The sequence below is a fragment of the Oryza glaberrima genome, chromosome 4, assembly GCF_000147395.1.
Source record: "Oryza glaberrima chromosome 4, OglaRS2, whole genome shotgun sequence".
Taxonomy (NCBI): Eukaryota; Viridiplantae; Streptophyta; class Magnoliopsida; order Poales; family Poaceae; genus Oryza; species Oryza glaberrima.
Window position 1 is genome coordinate 24,847,811 of NC_068329.1, and position 20,699 is coordinate 24,868,509.

Here is a 20,699-nt window from a genome sequence, read left to right on the forward strand (position 1 = left end):
GTAGTTTTGCGATACTCCACCTTAAATCTGTAGTTCTCTGAGAAATTTATTGTTAAATCTGTTTTTGTGATATATCTCCTTAAATCTGTAGTTTTATGAGAATTTGACCAAAGTATTTGTAGTTTTGTGAAATTTACTCTAAGTTTTCATTATATTGAATTTTGTAAAAGCAGTGAATAATTATTAGGAATAGATAAAACGAGAAATTGTTGTATTAGGATTTGATAAGGTATGACCGCATAAGTATTCTAGTTTTTTTTTAATATTGGTATGCAAAAGAAAAACTTATTTTTGAACTAGGGGAGTACTTGAGATATTTATTATTGTTAGTATGCATCTCCAAACTCGAAAGTGCTTCAAATTTACGGGTTCATATTTTCATTTGACTTTGATCATAATAGATACTCGTATATTGCTATACTAGGTGACATGCCGTGATAAAGATGATTCATCAAGAGTTAGTTTTAGAGGAGAATTAGCGTTGGAAAGTGAGTATACTAAAGAATGGTACTCCTACTAACAAATGATCTGTACTTGTGGCAAGCTTGCACTGTTTCGGGATTACTTCCTCCATCCAAAATAAATACAACTATAGTTTTCCGCGTTCAACTTTAACCGTTCGTCTTATTTAATTTTTTTTAAAAAAAATTCAAAACATAAGTCACGATTAAAGTAATATTCATGTTTTATCATCTCATAACAACAAAAATGCTAATTATAAAATTTTTTTAAATAAAACGGACGATCAAAATTGTATGCGGAAACTCATGGCTGCACTTATTTCGAAGCGAAGGTAGGATGTCAGTAAATTAATGGGGCAGGCAGCGACCTGCTGCGCTGTCCCTGTCGAATTTGACTGATTGCCATCCATGGACTGGTTGATTTGAAATCCTGACAATGTTTGATGCGAGGAGCCGCATGTATCTGCCATTAAATCCATTATGAAGGACAGTCAGAGGAGCCGCATATTAGTCCTTTTGTCAACAGCTTATGTTCAAGTACTGTAGGAGTAAAAACAAGCTAGGGTTAGTAGTACTGCAGGAGTAAAACCGCAGGAAAAATACAGAAATCAGATGAGTGACAGATTCAAAGAAAATTTTCCAAGAGATTTGAGTTCTTGCTAAATTTTTTCCAAATTTATATAGTATTCTCCATTCCATTAGTCAAAGGATAAGATAAAATTCAATCCTTTCTTTCAAAGGTTTTCATATGAAGTATTTTTTACATAATTAAAATCCTCCACAATCCTATGTTTTTCTACAAATCAGAGGTACCCTTAGTTTTGACATCAACGGATCAATCACACAGCGTAGTTTGAGCGAAAGACAACATTTAAAAAAAAAAGGACTTACAGGAAAAGCTTCCAAATTTACAGTCTGGGCCTCTGGGGAAGCAAGGTGAAAGGAACATCATTTTTTTTTAAGCAAGATAGACTTGTGAATTTGACTGATCCCCGTGACCACAGGATAGAGTTCGAAAAATAGAATTAACCCAGTGGTGTTGTGCAGGGTTCGACTTACCGTCGGTAACCGCAACCGCGCGGTTACCGGCCTTACCACGGGGTACGGTAATATAAATACCGCGGTAAACTCCTTAAATTCAAATAAATTTAAAAAATAATTTAAATTTTTGATAAATTTTGCACGGTTTCATACGGTTTTTCGCAGTTACCGCGTGGTAACCGTGCTTACCGCCGGGTCACGATGACCCCGTCCCCGGCGGTTTGGAAAACCCTGTTGAGTGACTTGAGTCCAGTCCTAAATTGCTACCCCCATTTTGAATGGGCGATGAAGGATGAGATGAGGTGGCAATGTAACACTGGAGACAATAGTAACAGACTACGTAACACAGTTCTCCACCCATTGGTGTTTGGTTGGGATGGACCAATGCAACAAGTTTTTACACCACAGTACCATACAGCTACAGAATGTGTGAATCCACAAAAGGCTCAAACATTGTCAACTCATTCGCCGTTCTCTTGTTCTCGTTACATGAAAGCAGAGCGTCATGCTAGAATAAAGCGCCGTCACAAATGCACCGCACGAACCAACTCAAACTACTAATGCGAATAAGCCACCCCGCTGCTACCCTTTTCCGTGTGGAGACGCTATCTAATCTAGTTTTGTAAACTGAGCTTTAACTAATGCACAACCCTTTTTCCTATGAATCTAAGTATAAGAATAAAATGGCTTGCACCTCTAGAAATACTGTACACTGCACTGCTACTTCGCACCAGGAGAGATGGATGACCACAGGGATGCTCTGCGAGTTTCAGAATGGCTGATTTCCATGTATCCCTATCTGGTGTACTGATGTTCAATTGGGTGAATTCTCCCGTTGTCAACTTTACTCGGACGAAGCTGAAGGTTGACTCTGTTCGAGAGGTTTCATCACCTTTGAAGGGGGGCCACACAAACTCAGAACAACCTGAAAAAAGTAATTCAAGGTATGAAAACTGTGTTTATGTTCATGTGCAGACGACAAGAGAGGACGGGTGATGATTCAGAAGCTAACCGGTAAGAAGATAAGGCCATGCAGAAAGCCTATGATGACAAGTGCTAAGTACATTTGGAAATAGTATACCTGTCATTTGGATAAACAAACAGATCCTTTAAACTAAGCTCCAATCCGAATACAGTGCTAAGAACTGTCGGTTCAGATGTAAATACCACAAAAACTTCAGATTTTGCAAAACGTAGGACAATAACTCCAACAAGTTTGGTCAAGGTGATTCCGCTGAAATATCAAGGCGCATATGAGACCAAGATAATACAAAGCTATAAATACGGCAACCAGAATACCAGATGCAAAAATAGAATAAACTTCTTCAAATGATTGAGCTTGTGTTTTCTTGCTCGGGTCAATATTCTCTCCACAGCACAAGCAGGAACTAGATGGCTAACCTGAATACAGAAGCCCCCATCGTCGATAGAGCTTGCCTTGCACGGCTTTCTCTATTTCCAATGCCTATCTGCATCTCAAAGAATGTCATCAAGGGTTTCAGAATGACAATGGAAAAGAACAGCTAAGACAGAGAAAGACACATTAACAGCTAAGTAGGTTTACATTCAAACCTATTTCTATGGTTCTACTTTATTGGGTAGAAGTATGAATTTAGTGCCAGGAGAATTGCTTTATCATTTTCGTAGCTCCAGTGTCATACAGACTATCAAACTGAAGTTTAAAATGGTACAAAATCGAGGTGACTAGGAGCTGAAGTCTTCAAGCTTATTACAAGTGCACACCACTAACGGTTTCTGTAGAAGTGGACTAAGTGTGGTACTTGATTCTCTCTGCCAAATCTTCCAAATACTATTTTCAAAACAAAACTAAGCACAGTAGTACTTAAAAAAAAGCATCTTGACTAAGGGCAACACTTTCCAAATAATCACAGAACTCAGACATACTAAAATATATTTTAGAACTGGAAATTCCAAATTTACAACGAACCTACCATGAAGGCATGTGTGATATGAACACAGAATTCAACAGCAATTCCTATTGACATAACAAGGTTTACAATAGAAATTGCATTGAGCTGAATGCCAAGGATAGCCATCATTCCCTGCCAATAATATGTAGGAATTTTGCTGAGCGATCATATGGAAGAAAATTGAAACTGACGTTAGTATTTTCTAATGGAGATTGCAACAGAAATAATGACATCTAAAAGTGACTATCTAGAAATGTTTTAGAAAAGACTATGAGCAGTATTGTTACTGACGTACTGTAACTCCCTAACACTTACTAGCTTTGCATATACAGGAAACCAGTAAACATAGGTCAGTAATGCAACCAAAGCAATGTAGGGTGCCTTCATGAGATTTATGGGTTCTTTTATGCATCAGCACAGTTATTCCACAATGTAGCATCAATTTAACTGGTGCATACTTTCGCTAATATATGAATGAATCTCCCTCCATCCCAAGATATAACAACTTCTAGAGTTCTTTGTCCCAAATATAACAGCCTAGTACTTATAAAAGGTGACTTTTACCACTAAACTACCCATACTACCCCTACTAGCTCTTGGCTTTATTATGGCCCCAACTAGTCTGGGCCTATACCTCACCCCGAGGAGGCAACCAAGTCCTTTTACCCCTCTCCTTAAAACCCGTGCCAAAGGCTAAAACTTGCTATCTTTTGGGATGGAGGGAATATAATTTTGGTATCGATATGATCCTATTTTTAAAAGAGCTAATCAGGTTACCGAATCACAACATGAACCTACTTCGTTTTTAAAACTACTTCTGATTTAGCACATTTATATTCAATACAGATAGCTAATTGCTATGAATTTAAACATACCATCAAATCCAGTACTATCATGGCCAGCACTATTAAAATGATTATCGAAGCCCACAAACTGAAATCAATAGGCAGAATCAATTATGAAATCAAGCTGATTGAAGAGAAACGGAAAATAGTTAGTGCTAGGTTTTCCAAGGATGATTCTGACCTGCTTGTGACTACGAAGCAAACGACAAACACTGTACCTGCCATTTGTTTTGAACAAAAACGACTATATCAGATAAAAGTTCAACAAACTGAGATAGATCTTGTTCTTAGTAACTAACCAAGGCAAACACATATGTTCATGATAGCCGTCTTCCATACTCCCAGGTATTGCTCAAAGAATATGTAAAATACTGAATATGGGAACATTTGCATCTGCACAGCCAATATACATTGAAAACATTATTGTAAAAGCATAGTTGAAAAGATAATGAGCACATCATAAACCTGTAACTCTTGAATTTTCTTTCCAAGGACATGCAAAAGGATGTAACTCTTGAAATAGATCATAACTGCAATAATTTAGTTTCAAATCTAGGCATAATTTTCTCAGCAGAAGGCCAAAATAATCAGCATGACCCAGTGGCTGTTTACTATTGTATTAATTAATTATTTACAAAGGAAACTTACTCTTCTGGGTGTATCCTACCGTTTAAGGGTTAAAAGCACATAATCTAATTCTATAAGCCGCAGGAAAATGTGTATCAAGAAAGCAAACAATTCTAACATTCGGTAGCTAATTGTCCAAAAAAATGATATTTGAAATTAGTTCTTCCTATACATCCATCAATAACCATCCTTCTATATGAAACAGTTAAAGGGAAGTACCTGTAATTCTTTGGACATTTTAGAGCTGAAGTCCCGTGCAGCTTTCATAGAATTAACATAATCACTCTAGATAGGACAAAAGGTAGAGCACACATATTTACTTACATTTGACAATGTTGGAATTGGACAACAACGATGATATGGCAGGTTGCATTTCATTTAAATGCATTACCTGTTTATTGAGAGGAGTATGGTATGTTCGAAATGCTGACGCTTGTATAATGCCATTTTCATAACCTGAAAAGGAAATAGGGTAGCAAGTATGTTCAGAGGAAGTATTACACTGTAACTGAATCAATTAAAGTCGTTTTACATCGTATAAATTACATGCAAAAATCTCAAAGGCAGCATAATAATAAGGTAGATTATTGCATATACTACACACCGTTAAGGTCCAAACTTGTAGAATAAGCTCCTTTGCCACCCTTAGAACAATCACTTGACGGAAGTGCGTCAAGAAACCATGGAAGTTTCTCTTTGAATTGAGTTGTGGATGGGCGTCCATTATGCAAGTCTGATCGTAAGAAGCACTGAGACGAGCATGCAAAGTAGATCAGACATGATTCCCTCGCAATTAAAATATACTACGAACTATATATAGTCATGTGTGGATTGTGCCTAAAATAAATTACATCCATTAAACATAATAGGACACGGCAGTACATAATGTGGCAAACTGTAATTAATTGATCAGATTATTACCGTTGTACAATTATTGCATGCTCCACTTGCACTACATGAGCTTGAGTCTTGATCATGTTGACAGCATGGAGGCTGCGAATCAGAATTTGAAATATTACACACCATAAAATAGACTAGAAAGTGCAGGAAAATCATTAGCCTTGTTGGGTTATCCATACTGTTGATATAAAAAGGAGTAGGTTAGTTTAGTTCCAACTAATACAAATATAGTAAGGATGAATTACTACCCTAAAATAATAAAGGTGAAATCTTGAACCTGGTCATCTGGTGGGCAATAACTTCCATTAACAAATTTCCGACAGCATCCAAACGCTTCAGGAGACATCCATATTAGGAAATCATCAAGCCATGAGGCAGCAGGTTTAGCAATGTAACTTGTCTCGGGAGATAATGATTGTTTTGCTATCTGCATTGTTGTAATCATCATGTTATATAGAGTGTGGTATTTCCAATCATTGAGGATCTGTGGTTAGATCACTCATCTCTGGAATGTGTCATGCAACTAAACTGAACTACCATCATTCTGGTGCTAGAATTTGTATTCATCATACTGAAAAAGGACTTTATTGAAACATCAAAACACAACCAATTTTATACCTCGTTTAAAAGAGAATTTGAATCACACTGGTTGATTGAACATATCTTATTTGTATGTTCTGATGCTGAGCTGTAAACAATATAAAACAAATTAGGAACCAGGTTAAATTTCAGTTAATAGTTAATCATGCAACTCAGAAGAGCTGAACAAAATAGCTCATGCAAAAACACGGAAACTTAATTAATTTTTGAACTCTCCCCATTTATTAAGAAATCTAAAGAGAAACTTTGTAGAATGGATGGGGGAAAGACACAATGATGTGCAACGGGATTATTTAATACCTGATGTTATTTTAAGAAATATATGTGCTGGGCACAAAAATCATACACAACAGGGAGTAGAGTATTTGACGAACTGAAGAAACTATAACAGCAGTAGCATTGATTATTATATTACTGTTTTCCTTAAATTATTTGGAAATATTATGTGTTCTAAAAGGACATACAGGGAAGCATTGCAGCCATTCTCATGAAAAAACGGTTTACCTATAATTGAAGTTCTTTATGACAAAATATAGTGGTGGGCCAACTTTCATGTATGTTGCAAGATCATCAAAATAATCCTGTCAATATTATAGTGAGAATGATCCTGAAACAGGCAGATGATTGGAGATCCATAAAAACTTGGCAAGAGAATAGGCGTGGAAGCCAACCTGTAAGTAGGAATCTCGTGGTAGAACAATTTTCTGCTCCAATCCTGGTTGCAGTCTAGTGGACAATGCCTATTAAGTAGGTGGAACACTACAAGTGAGAAATAACATAACTTCGTAGGAGCACACAGGAGACATAAAAATATTAATATTAACAAGAGGATAGATGATCGCACAGTTCAACTAAAATGAAAATAACTAAAGCAATGAAAGGATTAGGAAAAAGATGAAGCCATCAAAAGTATACGGCAGATGTTCTTCAATAATGTGGCTGTGGGATTTATTACTACTCCCTCCGTTTCATATTATAAGACTTTCTAGCATTGCCCACATTCATATAAATGTTAATGAATCTAAACACATATATATGCCTAGATTCATTAACATATATATGAATGTGGGCAATGCTAGAAAGTCTTATAATATGAAACGGAGGAAGTACATATTAACACAATACTGGTTTCTATCTTAAATGCATAGATATGCAGCCCTCTCATGTGTATTCTCTATAAATATTTGCTAGAACATCGATTGATAGTAATTAAATCTTGTATTCTGTAGTAGGTACCTTAGAAAAAAAAAACAAACGCCAAAACCCATTCCCCCGTAATCGTTCTAATTAAGACATCAAAGAAATAAAAGTAAAGTTTGTCCTATGTGTTCTCTTCTTTTCTTTTAAGGTAGATAAGTTGTCAGTGAGGGCATCCCTTCCAGAAGTCAGAAGGCTACACTTTGTCTCGTTCATTCATTTGGTCCAGATCGCTACATATAAATTATAACTCATATGTTCATCTGATATAAACTACTTAAAGACGCTAGCTAATAAGATTAGTAACAATAATCAATAACCATGATCCTGTGAGCATAAAACAGGAGAACTTACTATGCTTGCAAATGAAAATCCTACAAACACAGCAATCACAACAAACTTCACTGCCCGATAACCGAGAATTGGTGCATGGACATTCTACAGGAAAAAAGAGCAGTGGAAGTTTATCAATTAAGAAAAAGAAAATCTTCAGAACCTAAAACATGGCTAAAAGGTAAAAACTGAAAATATGAGAATGGAAGCATTTGCTCTGGTGCAAAATGTATAGATTTACCTTCATGTATCGTGCAAGCAAAGGAAGCCCCTGGTGGTTACCACCTAAAGTTTGCAACACATTAAAAAAGCAAACCATTAGAGGAAAGTCTAAATGGCCAAACATTTACCCCTTTTTGTTGCTTTGCAAATGCAAGATTTTGTTGGCTACTTACCATCAGAAGCAACAACACTCGATTTTACTCTCGCACAAGGCATACAATCAATCCTTCCATCTTGAGCCCTCCTGAAATCAAGTACAATAAGGGCCACAAAAGCTGAAACTTGGAGAAGGAAATCCAGAAGCACCGCCAATGCTGCTCAAGACACGGTTGATTGAAATAAGCTCCAAAAGGCCAAGTAGCGTTTCGTTTTATAAAAAATGCCAAGTAGAGATAAAAGCAAGAGATATAAGGAAACTAACCAGCGAACATGGAAAATACTCTGGTCGCAGGCATTGGATTGATTGCACTCACAGCAAAAGCTAAAACTTCAGCCAAACTGGCCAATGTAATGGATGGTCCAACTTCCACCAATGCAGTACTTATCCGTTCTTCCAAATCCAAGCCATCTGGTTGGCGTTTGACAGCGTGCACAAGGATACACATGTTGTCCACACCGACCTAACCACAATCAGAATAGCAAGTTTATTTCGCAGGAAATATCAATCTAGCACCTTACTATGAACAATAGCTGCATTCAGCAGCAATTGCTGCGACTCCGATGCAGCTGCTGACACAGCAGCGCAACAATACTAGCAATAGAAGCACTGTTGCAGCAGCCGCAGCCACAGCCACAGCAATTGCTTCTGAACAGGACCAATACTGCAAAGTCTGTATGCACATAAATGTCACCCAGCTTGTCTAGTGGTACAATGATCTGGTACCTACCTTTTGAACAAGAAGATATCAAAATGACTTTCAGTAAGAAAAAAAATGGTGGATACAACAAGAAAAGAATTTCCTAAAAAGATAAACAAACGATTCCACGGCAAGCAATTCAAAATAGACACCAACTAGTTCAGTATGTGGAAGAGCACTCATAGTAAAATCAAATATTATTAATCATAGTCAGCAAGAATTAAGCATGATAATATCATATGAAACCAAATTTTAGCAGATGATTCAATAATAAGCATGATGTAGCTATATTGCATCTCAAATGTTTAGGGCATAAAATATTTTATTGTTTGATGTAGTAGATAAAGGAAAAAACAGAAAAGAACGTTATAGGATTGAAGTGCGTAAATTAGAGAATAAAGTACCAAGATAGAAGACTTACAGCCAATACTAGAAACGGGATTACTTCCATTATGATTAGAGTTGATTTCACTCCGATTGCACTGAAGAATCCCATTGATCCTAGAACTGAAAGCATCACCAGGACAACCCCAGACAAGCCAAGAAGGACCTGGAATCTACCTTGTTAAATGTAGGCAAAGTCCACATGCCCAGTAACACAAGAAATATTTGCATAGTAAAGTATCACAAACTTATGGTATATGATTAGTTTTCAGCTAGCTTTTATAAGTAATATTGACAATATCTCTAGTATTTAAGTAACACAAAGTTTAAAATGCCAATAAATATAAATCTTTTAGATGATTCTTATAATACTGCAAGCATAAGAAACAAGTTTCTGGTTTTCTGCGTGAATGATTAAAAGAAGTTGAATGTGTCACGTCCATACCTTTGATGAAACAAATAGTGACAGCAAATGAGAAGGACGGTCTCCGAGAGTGAATGATATGTAGGCAAACATCACAATATAGCTAATCTGATTTCAATCAGAGGGGCAAAAAATAAGAAAACAGCTGAAAATTATATATGTTCCACAATGTGGAATCTTGGATATGTGAGATATTTACCACTATTGTAATTGCATCAGCTGTACTCTCTCTGTTTAATTCATCTTGGATAGAACTCTCGGATGAGAAGGACATTGTAAGATTGTGTGCTAATACCATTGGCAATATTTCTTCCTGCAAAAAAATTACAATTCCTTCTTCTTGAAAGGTATATAGATTGATATGACCAGAAGATGATTATTACTTCTTAAGGTCAAAGAAAGAATCTACAAAATATTGAAGGTGAAAAAACTATATAAAGAGAATCTGCAAATACTACAGGCTATAAATCATAATAGAGAAATCAGTCCCAGAAACAATTTGAACCACTTTCATACAAATGACATGAGCGGACAGGTAACTACATTTCCTAGATCAAAGCATTTAGGAGATTCCACATGCCATCTGAATTAACTCACAACAGCAGGAAAGGAAAACCAGAACAACTATATAATAATGTTCCTAGCTAATGTCCTGAGCAGTGATTGATATCTTGATAGAGGAATTTCTCACCCCACTATTACCCTGGTAACCAAAATAATTTAGTAGTTTCATAAAAGAAGTGTTCTATTTTGTTAATTTGGATTTGAAGTTTTACAGAAAAGGAAAAAAATGTGGAGGCTGCCTTACTCAAACCCACAGCCTCTACCACAAGTACTCAAATACCATCAGGCCAAGTTACTTTCCTGTTGTGATTTAGGTTGCTAAATATTTTATAATAAAATCTAAGATTTTTTTAGTTCTGGAATTCCCCACCAGTTCATACAAATAACCAAACCACCAATAGTGCTAGTTTTCAGCAGAGAATGTTTTCCCTGATACAAAGCCCATAACTCTTAAAATCGTAGTATCTGGGTTCTTCACATTTCCATAATCTCGGAATATGCGGAGCCATGCATAATCAACTTTTCTCTAATGTGCTTCACAAGAATGTGAACATTTGGATAGTTTACAAACTAATGATCAACCAAATGCAAGGGCAGTGGGTGCTGGGAAGTGGGGAAGTACTGTAACGGAATCTGCTTATAAGAAATTGTAGGGAGCTGACTTGTAAAGAACAGAAATGAGTTAATGGTTGGACTGATACTGTAGGAGATCTGCTAGCAGAGATATAAGCTTATAAACTGACTGAAATTGCTCACCTTGACAAGATTAACATATGCCCTTTCCCAAGCCACAGCTTTTCCATTCTCCTGTCCTATTGTCTCAACCTTGTTGTTCACAGGATATGTTATTACAAATGCAGAAGCCTGGCAACAATGGGAGGTTGATAAGAAATGGTGCATAAGAAGAATGAATCCATGAAAATGTTTTCAACACAAACGTGTAGAGGATACTACCTCAGTAAAATTGTTTCCTGGAAAACCACCTAATATGGTACTAGGATCAATAGGTGACTGAAAAGTACTCAAACATGTCTCTTCAGTAGTGTAATGCTGCAATACAGTATAAATTGTTAAGTATTTAGAGAAACCATTTACAACCAACTGACAGAACACAATCCAATATCCCAACAATATTGTTTAGTGTGGTGTCTGCATGCACCATCATCAAAGTTGAAAAATAGTAGTTTGTACACTAGCATACGAGTATGGGTAATTGTGGTATTATGCAATTGTAGAGGTAGTCTAGGGTTGTCTTGTACTCATGTAGTAGTATTCTTTTATATTTTCCTTTCGGAGTTTAGACCGTATTGAATTAAATCTTCCTAACAACTTAAGCAATAAATACTTTTATTAAAAGTTCATGTTGTATCTTGAAATAGGAAAATATAACAAAATTGAAATTACATAAGTTGAAATCTCCAATTTCAGTGAGATTATAATTCAGATTACCAGAAAAACATGGACCTGTGGAGATTTCAACTCTAGAGATATACCTGAAAACAAAACTTAGCATGGTCTATACCCGAATCATCATACTTTTTAGGATCCAGTTGGAAATACTGCAATGAAGAAAATATCAGTTTAATATTTGTGTGTGGTAAGCATAGGATTACAAGGGATAGGAAGGATTATGTATATTCAAGACAGAATTGAGTTGATTTCCATGTATGAACTAGATAGTAGATACTAATCATATTATCAAATCATCATTTCATCACCTGTAGAACACTTTGTGTAGCACATTCTGTACCAAGCGGCTTTAAGCAGATGTCAGCAAGAGATACTGTTGACCCAGAATAATTTGCACGCAGATCATCAATCTTTGCAATTAAAAAGAGACATGAGAACCACAAGGGAAGGTGCAGTATGGAATTCATCAAATTACTATAAGGATATTGTACCTTTTTCTGAATCTGAAATAGTAATTTCATATTGTTGTCATTGACTATTGTAGGAGCTTCAGAACCACCAAATGCAGAAGTGGCTAATACAAGCTGCAGTTAGAAAATAATTGACAACAAAATTTACGGTTTAGAATATCCAACCTCAAATGGAAAATAGGACCAAAAAAGCATGGATAAGAGATTGAAGTCAACACGGGAAAAATAGTTAGTTTATTTGCTGGAAGTCATGAACTAAGTTAATACAGTGTAATAAATGTTAAACTAAAACAAAACAAATTCACAAGAGATGAAAAGACCTGCTCAATCCTATAGAATGGTGCAAGATGACTATCAAAATATTGCTTCTCATCAGCAGCCCGACTTCCAGAACTAACCCAAAGCTGCAAACAAAGGAAGAGGTAAATCATAAATCAATGAAATGTAAATTACGCCAAACGTGTTTAGTTCTAAATGATGTCAATTCAACTCTTGTACCATGATGTCATTGTTCTTAACAATGTCAATTCATGTGTACCACGGTTGTAATTGTTCTCAAAAAGACTCCTACGGGGAGCAATGACAGGTACTAGATATATCTCTTTATATGCTTACAAGTTACAACAATGCCACAGTTACAGCCTTAAGGACAATCCCGTCATAAAGACACATGAAGTATGTACACGTACAATAAATTATAATTCTACTCAGTTATTCTCATGTTTCAATTTCCACACAAGTGTAACATCAAACTAATTGACACAACTAAAATTGAATAAAAAACAGAATCATTAATTATGTATGATTGTTGCTGTTCAGCAATAGTAAAATAAGAGTTGTTACTTTATACCTTCTCTGGTCGTATTTCAACCTTGAAACGAATTAGACCAATGCATAATAGGGTAGGGACAAGCAAGGATACAAATAACACAAGAAGAGGATGTTTAGCAACAAATGTCCCATGCTTCCTGCAATACTTTGAACAGGTTAATACAGTACCTAACACCAGCAATAATATAACTTTATCAATACATTTTTTTTAAAAAAATATCTGAGTATAACTGGCAATAGTATCCAACCTAAAGAAAGTTGACATGTAAGTTTGAATAACAGAAGGATGGGCTGATTGGACAGGAGCGGATGCAGCTTCAGACACCTGATATGAAAAGAGATCCATCAAATCACATAACAGATTTAGAACATATAAGAACTGAAGTACTATCTTGGAACTATGCAGGAATCTTTTGGAGAATTGAAGACCTAAGGAAATGCTAGAAGGAACCAGAGACAAATAGTTTGATAAGCAAGCAAGGTATAAACTTAGATAGTAAAATGACAGAAAAGAACCTGAGCAGAGCTATCAGGAACCTTGCCATTGTTGCTTGAGTGGATCTTATCTTCTGCATTTTTCAATGGTTTTGTGTGTGAGAAGATGCCAGATCTTCGTGTTCTGTGTAAGAATGCCCCAAATAAAAATATACACAATAACACAAGGTATACAACCACCAGTGAGAAGTCCAAGCATTTGGCCTGTGGATATCAAAATGAATGACAGTTAACGACTACTTGACAAATAAAATCCATAACTTTTTAAAGATGAAAAAAAATAAAAGAGAAACCTCTATCACCAATAATCCAAGATTATTTATGCTTCCAAATTTTAAACCCATAAAGCAAAGTTGATACTCTCGAGTCATAAGATCAATAATATGGCATGTCTTGTAAGAGAAATGAGAATTGAAAACTGACCATCCTCTATGTAGAAAGGGTGCAATTCCGATCATCCTTTACATGTAGATGAGGTGCAGTTTAACATTTAGAAGACATGGAAACCAATTAATTTGTCATCACCAAAGATGGTAGCACGTGTTTTATGAAAATTATGTATAACCATCTACAGAGTGTTAGTCAAGAGTTAAATCTTTTGTGCTTCCACAGGCACATGGTAAAGGTGTGTGGGCACTGAAAATCAACACCCATTCATCTATATCTAGTCCATAGCGTCAGTATGACAGCACACATGCAGTCCATTTGCATTCTATCACATATGTGTTTGACCCATGTGACTTGCCATAACCAAAGACCACTTGGCTAGTGCCAACTCAATTAACAAGGAACCTCTGCTCCTCATCTATCAGTAATACAAATTTCCTTTTACTTACTAGCAAAAGTAATACTGCAACATTGTAAACTGTTAAAGAAATAGAAAGGATGGTATATTAGGCTTAAATCACTTCTGCATTTGTTCATAGATGTCAATAGCAAGATAGTGGCTACCTTCAGAGAACCCATTTTAACTGAACAGGAGGTTTCTGTGTTCAACTGAGGCAACAAGGATCCCGTGCAAACAGAAGAAGAAGGACAATCACCACATGAACAGCCCAAAGATGGATCTCCACAAGAATAAATTGTAGCATTCAGCGGCTTCACCGCAGTCGAACCACTAATATCGGATGGAAATGTTATCAAATAAGGTGAACCAATCTGATTAAGGTCGGCCTGTCGCCCAATAAATGCCATCCACTCTGCAATAGCAAGTATAGAAACCACTAATTATAAATGAGCCATATTAGATTGTTTAGAACATACGCATCCTAATTGCATAGTTTACTGTCAACCTGGTAGTACCAAAGCTTAAAAGTATATATAGAAAAATGCACATATAGATGGGTTGATAGACAATAGTGCCAAAAATGAGTTTTCCATAAAGAGAAGGAAGCAGGAAATGTAGCTGCAATTGGACATTTTAATAAGCATCAGGACAGAAGTACTCAAGTGCACACCCTCTTACCTTTGTAATTTTTAGCGCCTCCACCTAGGAAATCCATTGCACGTGTGTTCAGTGTGCCAAATTTAACATCCTTGCAGGAGTTGTATAGCTCTTCACCATAGGTACTTGTTACATAGTAATCTATGCCATTAACAGTCATAGTATTATTAACCTGAAATAAACAGAGAGCAGTATAGCTTGTAAATTTCAATAAGGATACAAAGTTATCAATCCATATATCATTTGAATATGTTTAGCAGTAAACAATGCAAATGAAAATAAATTATATGCACCAAAAATATTTGAAAAAAGGCCCTCAGAAAATCTCGTAAATACTGCTACGCAGAGAATATTTGATAAGAAAAGAGAGACCTGTTTTACTGAAGTCACGTTAATGAAGAGGCTTTGGTTTGGGGAACAAGACATTTCACAAAAGAGATTCAAGAAATTCCTCAGGCATGCTGGGCATCCAACAAGAAATGGAATAGCCTGCAGAAACATTGAAGTTACCAACTGCCACAGAATTGACTCTATTGGAGCATAGCCATTTAATATAGAAATTGTGAAGGAGATGCTATATCATTATACATTGAAAAACTAATCAACTTGTTCAACTCGGAAAACATTCATTAAGAATATATCAGAATACCACAATATAGTGAAGAACATGGCATGATCAACTGAGATAAGATTTCTTAAGAATACATTGGAACTGCCACAGCAGAATGAAGAACATGGTCTGTGAATAGAATCAAATAGATTATTGAGTTATATGCAACAGGAAAATGAACTCAAAAGGTAACCATTTAATTGCATCATAAGTTCATAACTTGCTAAGAATTACATAAGGAATAGAAAATAGCAAAACAAAGACCAATAACATCAAATCATAACCATTAGGATAAGAAATTTGTTGACATTGGTTCATTTGCTTCTAGATACAAGTCAACCTAGAAACTTCTTGAAATGTATTCTTTGATCAAAAAACCAGATTTAGTAAGTGACCATTGATTATTATAACTGGAATGAATAACATAATTTATTGAGTAAATAAGAGTCTCATGATAAAACAAAGGAAACATGTCATTAATAGGGTAGGCTCATGTTTGGCTGGTTATGGGTTCACCAATAATTGTTTTGAGAAGTAATGTGTGGATAATGAATGCAGTGAAAATTCATCCGGCATTCTGCCAAAGGTTATGTTATATGCAATCAGTGTGAGTGAGCTGTTATTTTAAGACAACTTCCCTGGGTGATCATATTTCCTAAAATGATGATATGAATATATGATATGGCATAGTCCATATTCTCCTCCAATGGCCAGATAGACTGTTACCTGTTGCACCTGTTGATGTAATGTGTCAAACTGATCTACCGTACAACAGACATCGCCAGTGATAGTTGGGCACAAACTCTGAATCCTCGCAGAAAACAAAGTGTCTGGCTGGAAAGGCAACAATAGCATTTCATAAAAAGCTAAACCATATTGGCATAATTGTACATATTCTATGCAAAGTTAAGGGAAAACTATTATGATTTCTAACAGGACCAAGAGAAAAGTAGTAGGACAGTGATTCCCTTGCTATGTTATATTGACAGCACATAACCAAAGGGTTATGATGTATTGTCACCTTAACAGCTTTGGTTGCATTCACGCAGTTCAAGACCTTCCCATCACTTCGCTGTGCACAAATACCGTACATGGAACAGTATCCTTCTGCAGGTACAACCCTACGGAAGCAAACACAACAAAATTAATATGGTACCTTATGTAAAAAAAAATGAATATGGTACCATAATACATGCTAAGCGCAGAAAAATATAGTCCTAATGCAGGACCTATCAAGTAAGTGATGATCTAACAAATGATACTCTTGGTTGAACAGAGACCAGTCTTGACAAATTACCTTGAAGTACCATTAGATTGCTGGGCTCTTGTAGGAGGCACGAGAAAAACAAGCTGCATCACAGGAAAATGTAGTTCAAACAGTATTATTGAAGTCCAACAATTAGATAAGACATGAATAAACTGAAGTACAACCATTCAACATCTTGTATTGATGTGCGCTACTACTATGCAGTAGGCATTGGTGTAAACCGGTTAATGTTTCAATCCATCGAGGGGTAACGTGGCTAAAATTTTTGAAATCCAAAATATTTGAAGCGCAAACTTTGTGATATTCAGCCTGATATTTTGACAGAACTAATATCATCCTTAAACTTCAACAGGCCTAGGAAATATAGCCAAGTTGTGAATTATTATGCCGCTTTCACTACATATTTAGCTAGCCAGTTTAAAATAAATTTCCAATGAAAATACGAGATAATTGAGAAATGTGAGGGCAAACATCAATCCCATAAAACCTAAAATTCCAATCTACTACGTGGCAACAGCACACATTTCAATACAATATATGAAACGAAAACAAAAATCCAAACAGAGATTAAAGCACCGCCATGCTACAACCAATAGAAAAACGCAAAGTGAACTTAAAACAACCGAATTAAACTCCAGACAGCTCAGATGAACCAAACGGTAGGCTGTAGCAGAACACATGACGATCGCTTCAATACCAATGAGGCAAAACACACACACGTAGTTCCAGTCTTCCAAACTCCGATCCAGGACCACCGTTCATACCAGAAACTACTAGCGTATATAAAATTGGCCGAACATTGCAGCAAACATGGAGTCTCGGATGCTTCCAAAACTCTTAACCAATCCAAAAGCAGCATCCAGAATTCCAAATGGATATGCACACTAACGACAAAGCAAGGTAAAAAAAAAAGAACACGCAGTAAAAATTTGAGCGAACAACTTGGAAAAACGACCTAGTAGGAATAAAATATACTCGCCGTATGATCGAACCGAAAACCTCAGCCATGAAAATTAGGAAGGAACGGAGTTAACAACTCCTGACAGGGACACGAAGGATTCAAATCCTGATCAGCAGCACAAAAATCCCAACTCAAACTAGCAGCCGCGACGCAAACTCCCAAGCCCCTCGAGCGGCGACGGCGACGGCGACGGCGGCCGCCTCCTCCGCCCCGCAACGGCGCAACACCATTCACGCCGAACGGCCAACACCACGCGCGCTAGCCGCGCTACCCGTCGAACCGGTGGGGGAGTGGTGCTCACCTGCATCAGAGCCACCGCCACGGCGGCGAGGGCCGGGCCGCCGCCGCCGGCGACGCCTCGCCGGCGCCGGACGAGCGCCATCCCCTCTCTCGATCTCGAACTCGAACTCGAACTCTCTCTCCCAATCTCGTCGAGCGTGGGCGCGGAATGCCGCAGTGGGAGGAGGTGGAAGACTAGGCGAATGGGGTCCACAGGCGCTCTGGCGCCGGGATGGAAGGTTGGACTTTCTGGACTAAAAACTGGCTCCGCCGATATATATACCGCCGAGACGATGAGCGGTGGCACCACCATCTCACGCCGAAAAACAACAAAGGAAAAAAGATTTCGTTCCTGATTTATTAATTATTAATGTGTACTAGTAGTACTGTACTACTATTTTATTGTGGGTGATATATACCCTCTTGATCTTTGTTAAGCAGGCCCGCATGTCAGTGGTCCAGAGTTCCAGAACGTTAATGCGTGTTGGCGCGGAGAATGTGGTGGGGGCCCATCCGTCGGTGGGATACCCGTGGAGACCTGATGCGTTTGGGAATGGAATGGTGGGTGAGATTGGTAAACGAACTGGATTTGGATGTGGCCTCAATATAACGAAATAAGTAAACTTTTCAAGGAAAAATGCTCAGTGATGGTGCCTGAACAATTCTACTTTGTATTTCATTTTATTATATTGTTCCTTTAAAATTTGCAACAGGCTATATCTTTGTCCCAACAATTTTTTTCTCCTATTGTTAACACCCTGATAGATTCACGCCCATATGTGGTTCTCATTTTTATAGTGAAGTTACCACTTACCGTTTCGATGAACTGGCACCAACATTAAGGCTGGGGAGTTTCCAGCTTCCTTTGCAATGGAGGAATTTTGTAAGAATTTAGAGGAAATTAACTAATTCGATAAAAGACCTTACAAAAATCCTAAATTCAAAGGAGCTCTCTACTTTCCAATGGGGTATGGGTTGCACCAACAATATCTAAGGATGCCGAATACAGCAACTAAGCCTTGAGGATATGTAGGCTAAGTTATGATAACCTTGTTTAGGATGCTGGACTTTCTTATGAACTAGATAAAACCCGTGCACTGCTATGGGGAAATTGTAGTATAACGATAAGTAAATAGTTTAGGATGCTGGACTTTCTTATGAACTAGATAAAACCCGTGCACTGCTATGGGGAAATTGTAGTATAACGATAAGTAAATATGAGAATGCAAGGTGAATTTGCTTTGTGTGCAAACGGTTTGACTTCACGTGCTTTACAAAAATTTTATCTCCATATATCATCCAATGCTGAAATATTAAGATAACTTCACAAGAGATCCGAAGGCTAGAAAATAATTAAGGTAATATAAAAAAATGCTAGGAATAAATAAGGTGATGCAATTTGGTTAATAAATATTACAGCCAGTGAAAGTATGGTTTTCCAAATATGCATGTCGCCACTAATTTTTTCTCGATTACATGAAACTATGAAAGACTCATACGCACACATATATCACTACACACATACACCACTCACGCACCCACAAATGCACCTCCTAACACAATGAAATAGATAGAAACCACCATCAACTCTCTAGCCTCGATAAATTAAATTGACAGTCCACGCAGTAATGTAATATTTGTAGACATCAAGATTTAAATACGACTTTACTACCGTACTACTGGTGCTTCCTCTTCTATTTTTTTAAATAAAATAACACAACAATAAGTGGGTCTGTTTGTACATATTAGACAGGAGTACAAACAGCACAGGCCGACTTAAAAAAAAGCCCAAACAAAGAATAAAATATTGAACCTTTTTTAAGAGAACAATGTTAGTACACTATAGTAGTCGTCAAAGATAACGGTGGCGTCTTCCCCCTTACCATGCAATTGGAATGCGCTGAATGACTGAGATCTCTTACATACAGGGTGTGTTTAGTTCACGTCAAAATTGGAAGTTTGGTTAAAATTGGAACGATATGGTGGAAGAGTTGGAAGTTTACGTGTGTAGTAAAGTTTTAATGTGATAGAAAAACTGAAAGTATGAAGAAAAAATTTTGTAACTAAACTCAGCCATACAAGAAGTGAAGCATTGATTTCGACAATTTGATTGGTCAGATACGTACCGTTTGCCGGATATTAGGAAAAACTGATGCGTTTTTCATGTTGCTCATTGACCCATTTTAATGGCGTGTGTCAGAGAATCATAGTCCATCAGTTTGATCAGGAGCATGCTAGCTACGCTTATCTGTACGTGTCAGAACTCACTACGCTTAGGGCACACCTGTAGTCCTGGTTCGATTAGAACAAAATTTTGTTCGTTAGCTGCAATGTGTAACATCGATCATAGGACATGATGTAGAGAAAAGAATCTCTAATCACATGCGTCCATCCGTCTCCTGTGCAGTCAGCCAACGGCTGCAAACCACCTTTTCACCACTCAGTTCGACTCTTCTTATGTGGTCGATTTTTACTCTGACACATAACATTCATTTTTTTTCAAGCATGGTTTGATTTTACTCGTACACGGGAGATGCTCTTATTTG

General features: G+C 37.0%; 1 protein-coding gene across 1 annotated transcript; it reads right to left on the reverse strand.

Moving 5' to 3' along the window:
• Positions 1 to 1,928: 1,928 nt before the first annotated feature.
• On the reverse strand, positions 1,929 to 18,388 carry LOC127770981 (uncharacterized). Its single transcript, XM_052296743.1, has 39 exons — positions 18,176 to 18,388; positions 16,944 to 16,996; positions 16,668 to 16,767; positions 16,373 to 16,480; positions 15,409 to 15,525; positions 15,058 to 15,208; positions 14,544 to 14,791; positions 13,614 to 13,796; positions 13,346 to 13,422; positions 13,117 to 13,234; positions 12,587 to 12,670; positions 12,288 to 12,380; positions 12,105 to 12,206; positions 11,880 to 11,945; positions 11,341 to 11,436; positions 11,143 to 11,250; positions 10,022 to 10,135; positions 9,844 to 9,930; positions 9,436 to 9,564; positions 8,579 to 8,777; positions 8,331 to 8,471; positions 8,177 to 8,220; positions 7,957 to 8,040; positions 7,077 to 7,145; positions 6,910 to 6,986; positions 6,424 to 6,493; positions 6,083 to 6,232; positions 5,827 to 5,898; positions 5,510 to 5,654; positions 5,297 to 5,361; positions 5,125 to 5,190; positions 4,578 to 4,671; positions 4,460 to 4,496; positions 4,309 to 4,366; positions 3,455 to 3,565; positions 2,904 to 2,971; positions 2,670 to 2,736; positions 2,515 to 2,583; positions 1,929 to 2,427 (listed from the first exon to the last, which is right to left on the reverse strand). Exons 1-39 carry the CDS (start codon positions 18,254 to 18,256, stop codon positions 2,347 to 2,349), a joined length of 3,882 nt encoding a protein of 1,293 aa, XP_052152703.1. The 5' UTR covers positions 18,257 to 18,388; the 3' UTR covers positions 1,929 to 2,346.
• Positions 18,389 to 20,699: the final 2,311 nt, after the last annotated feature.

Coding starts and splice junctions, on each gene's coding strand:
- LOC127770981 (XM_052296743.1), bottom strand. CDS start 18,256: ATGGCGCTCGTCCGGCGCCGGCGAGGCGTCGCCGGCGGCGGCGGCCCG. Junction 11,946..12,104: donor CTACACAAAGTGTTCTACAG/GTGATGAAATGA, acceptor TCTTCATTGCAG/TATTTCCAACTGGATCCTAA. Junction 4,497..4,577: donor GAACATATGTGTTTGCCTTG/GTTAGTTACTAA, acceptor AACAAATGGCAG/GTACAGTGTTTGTCGTTTGC.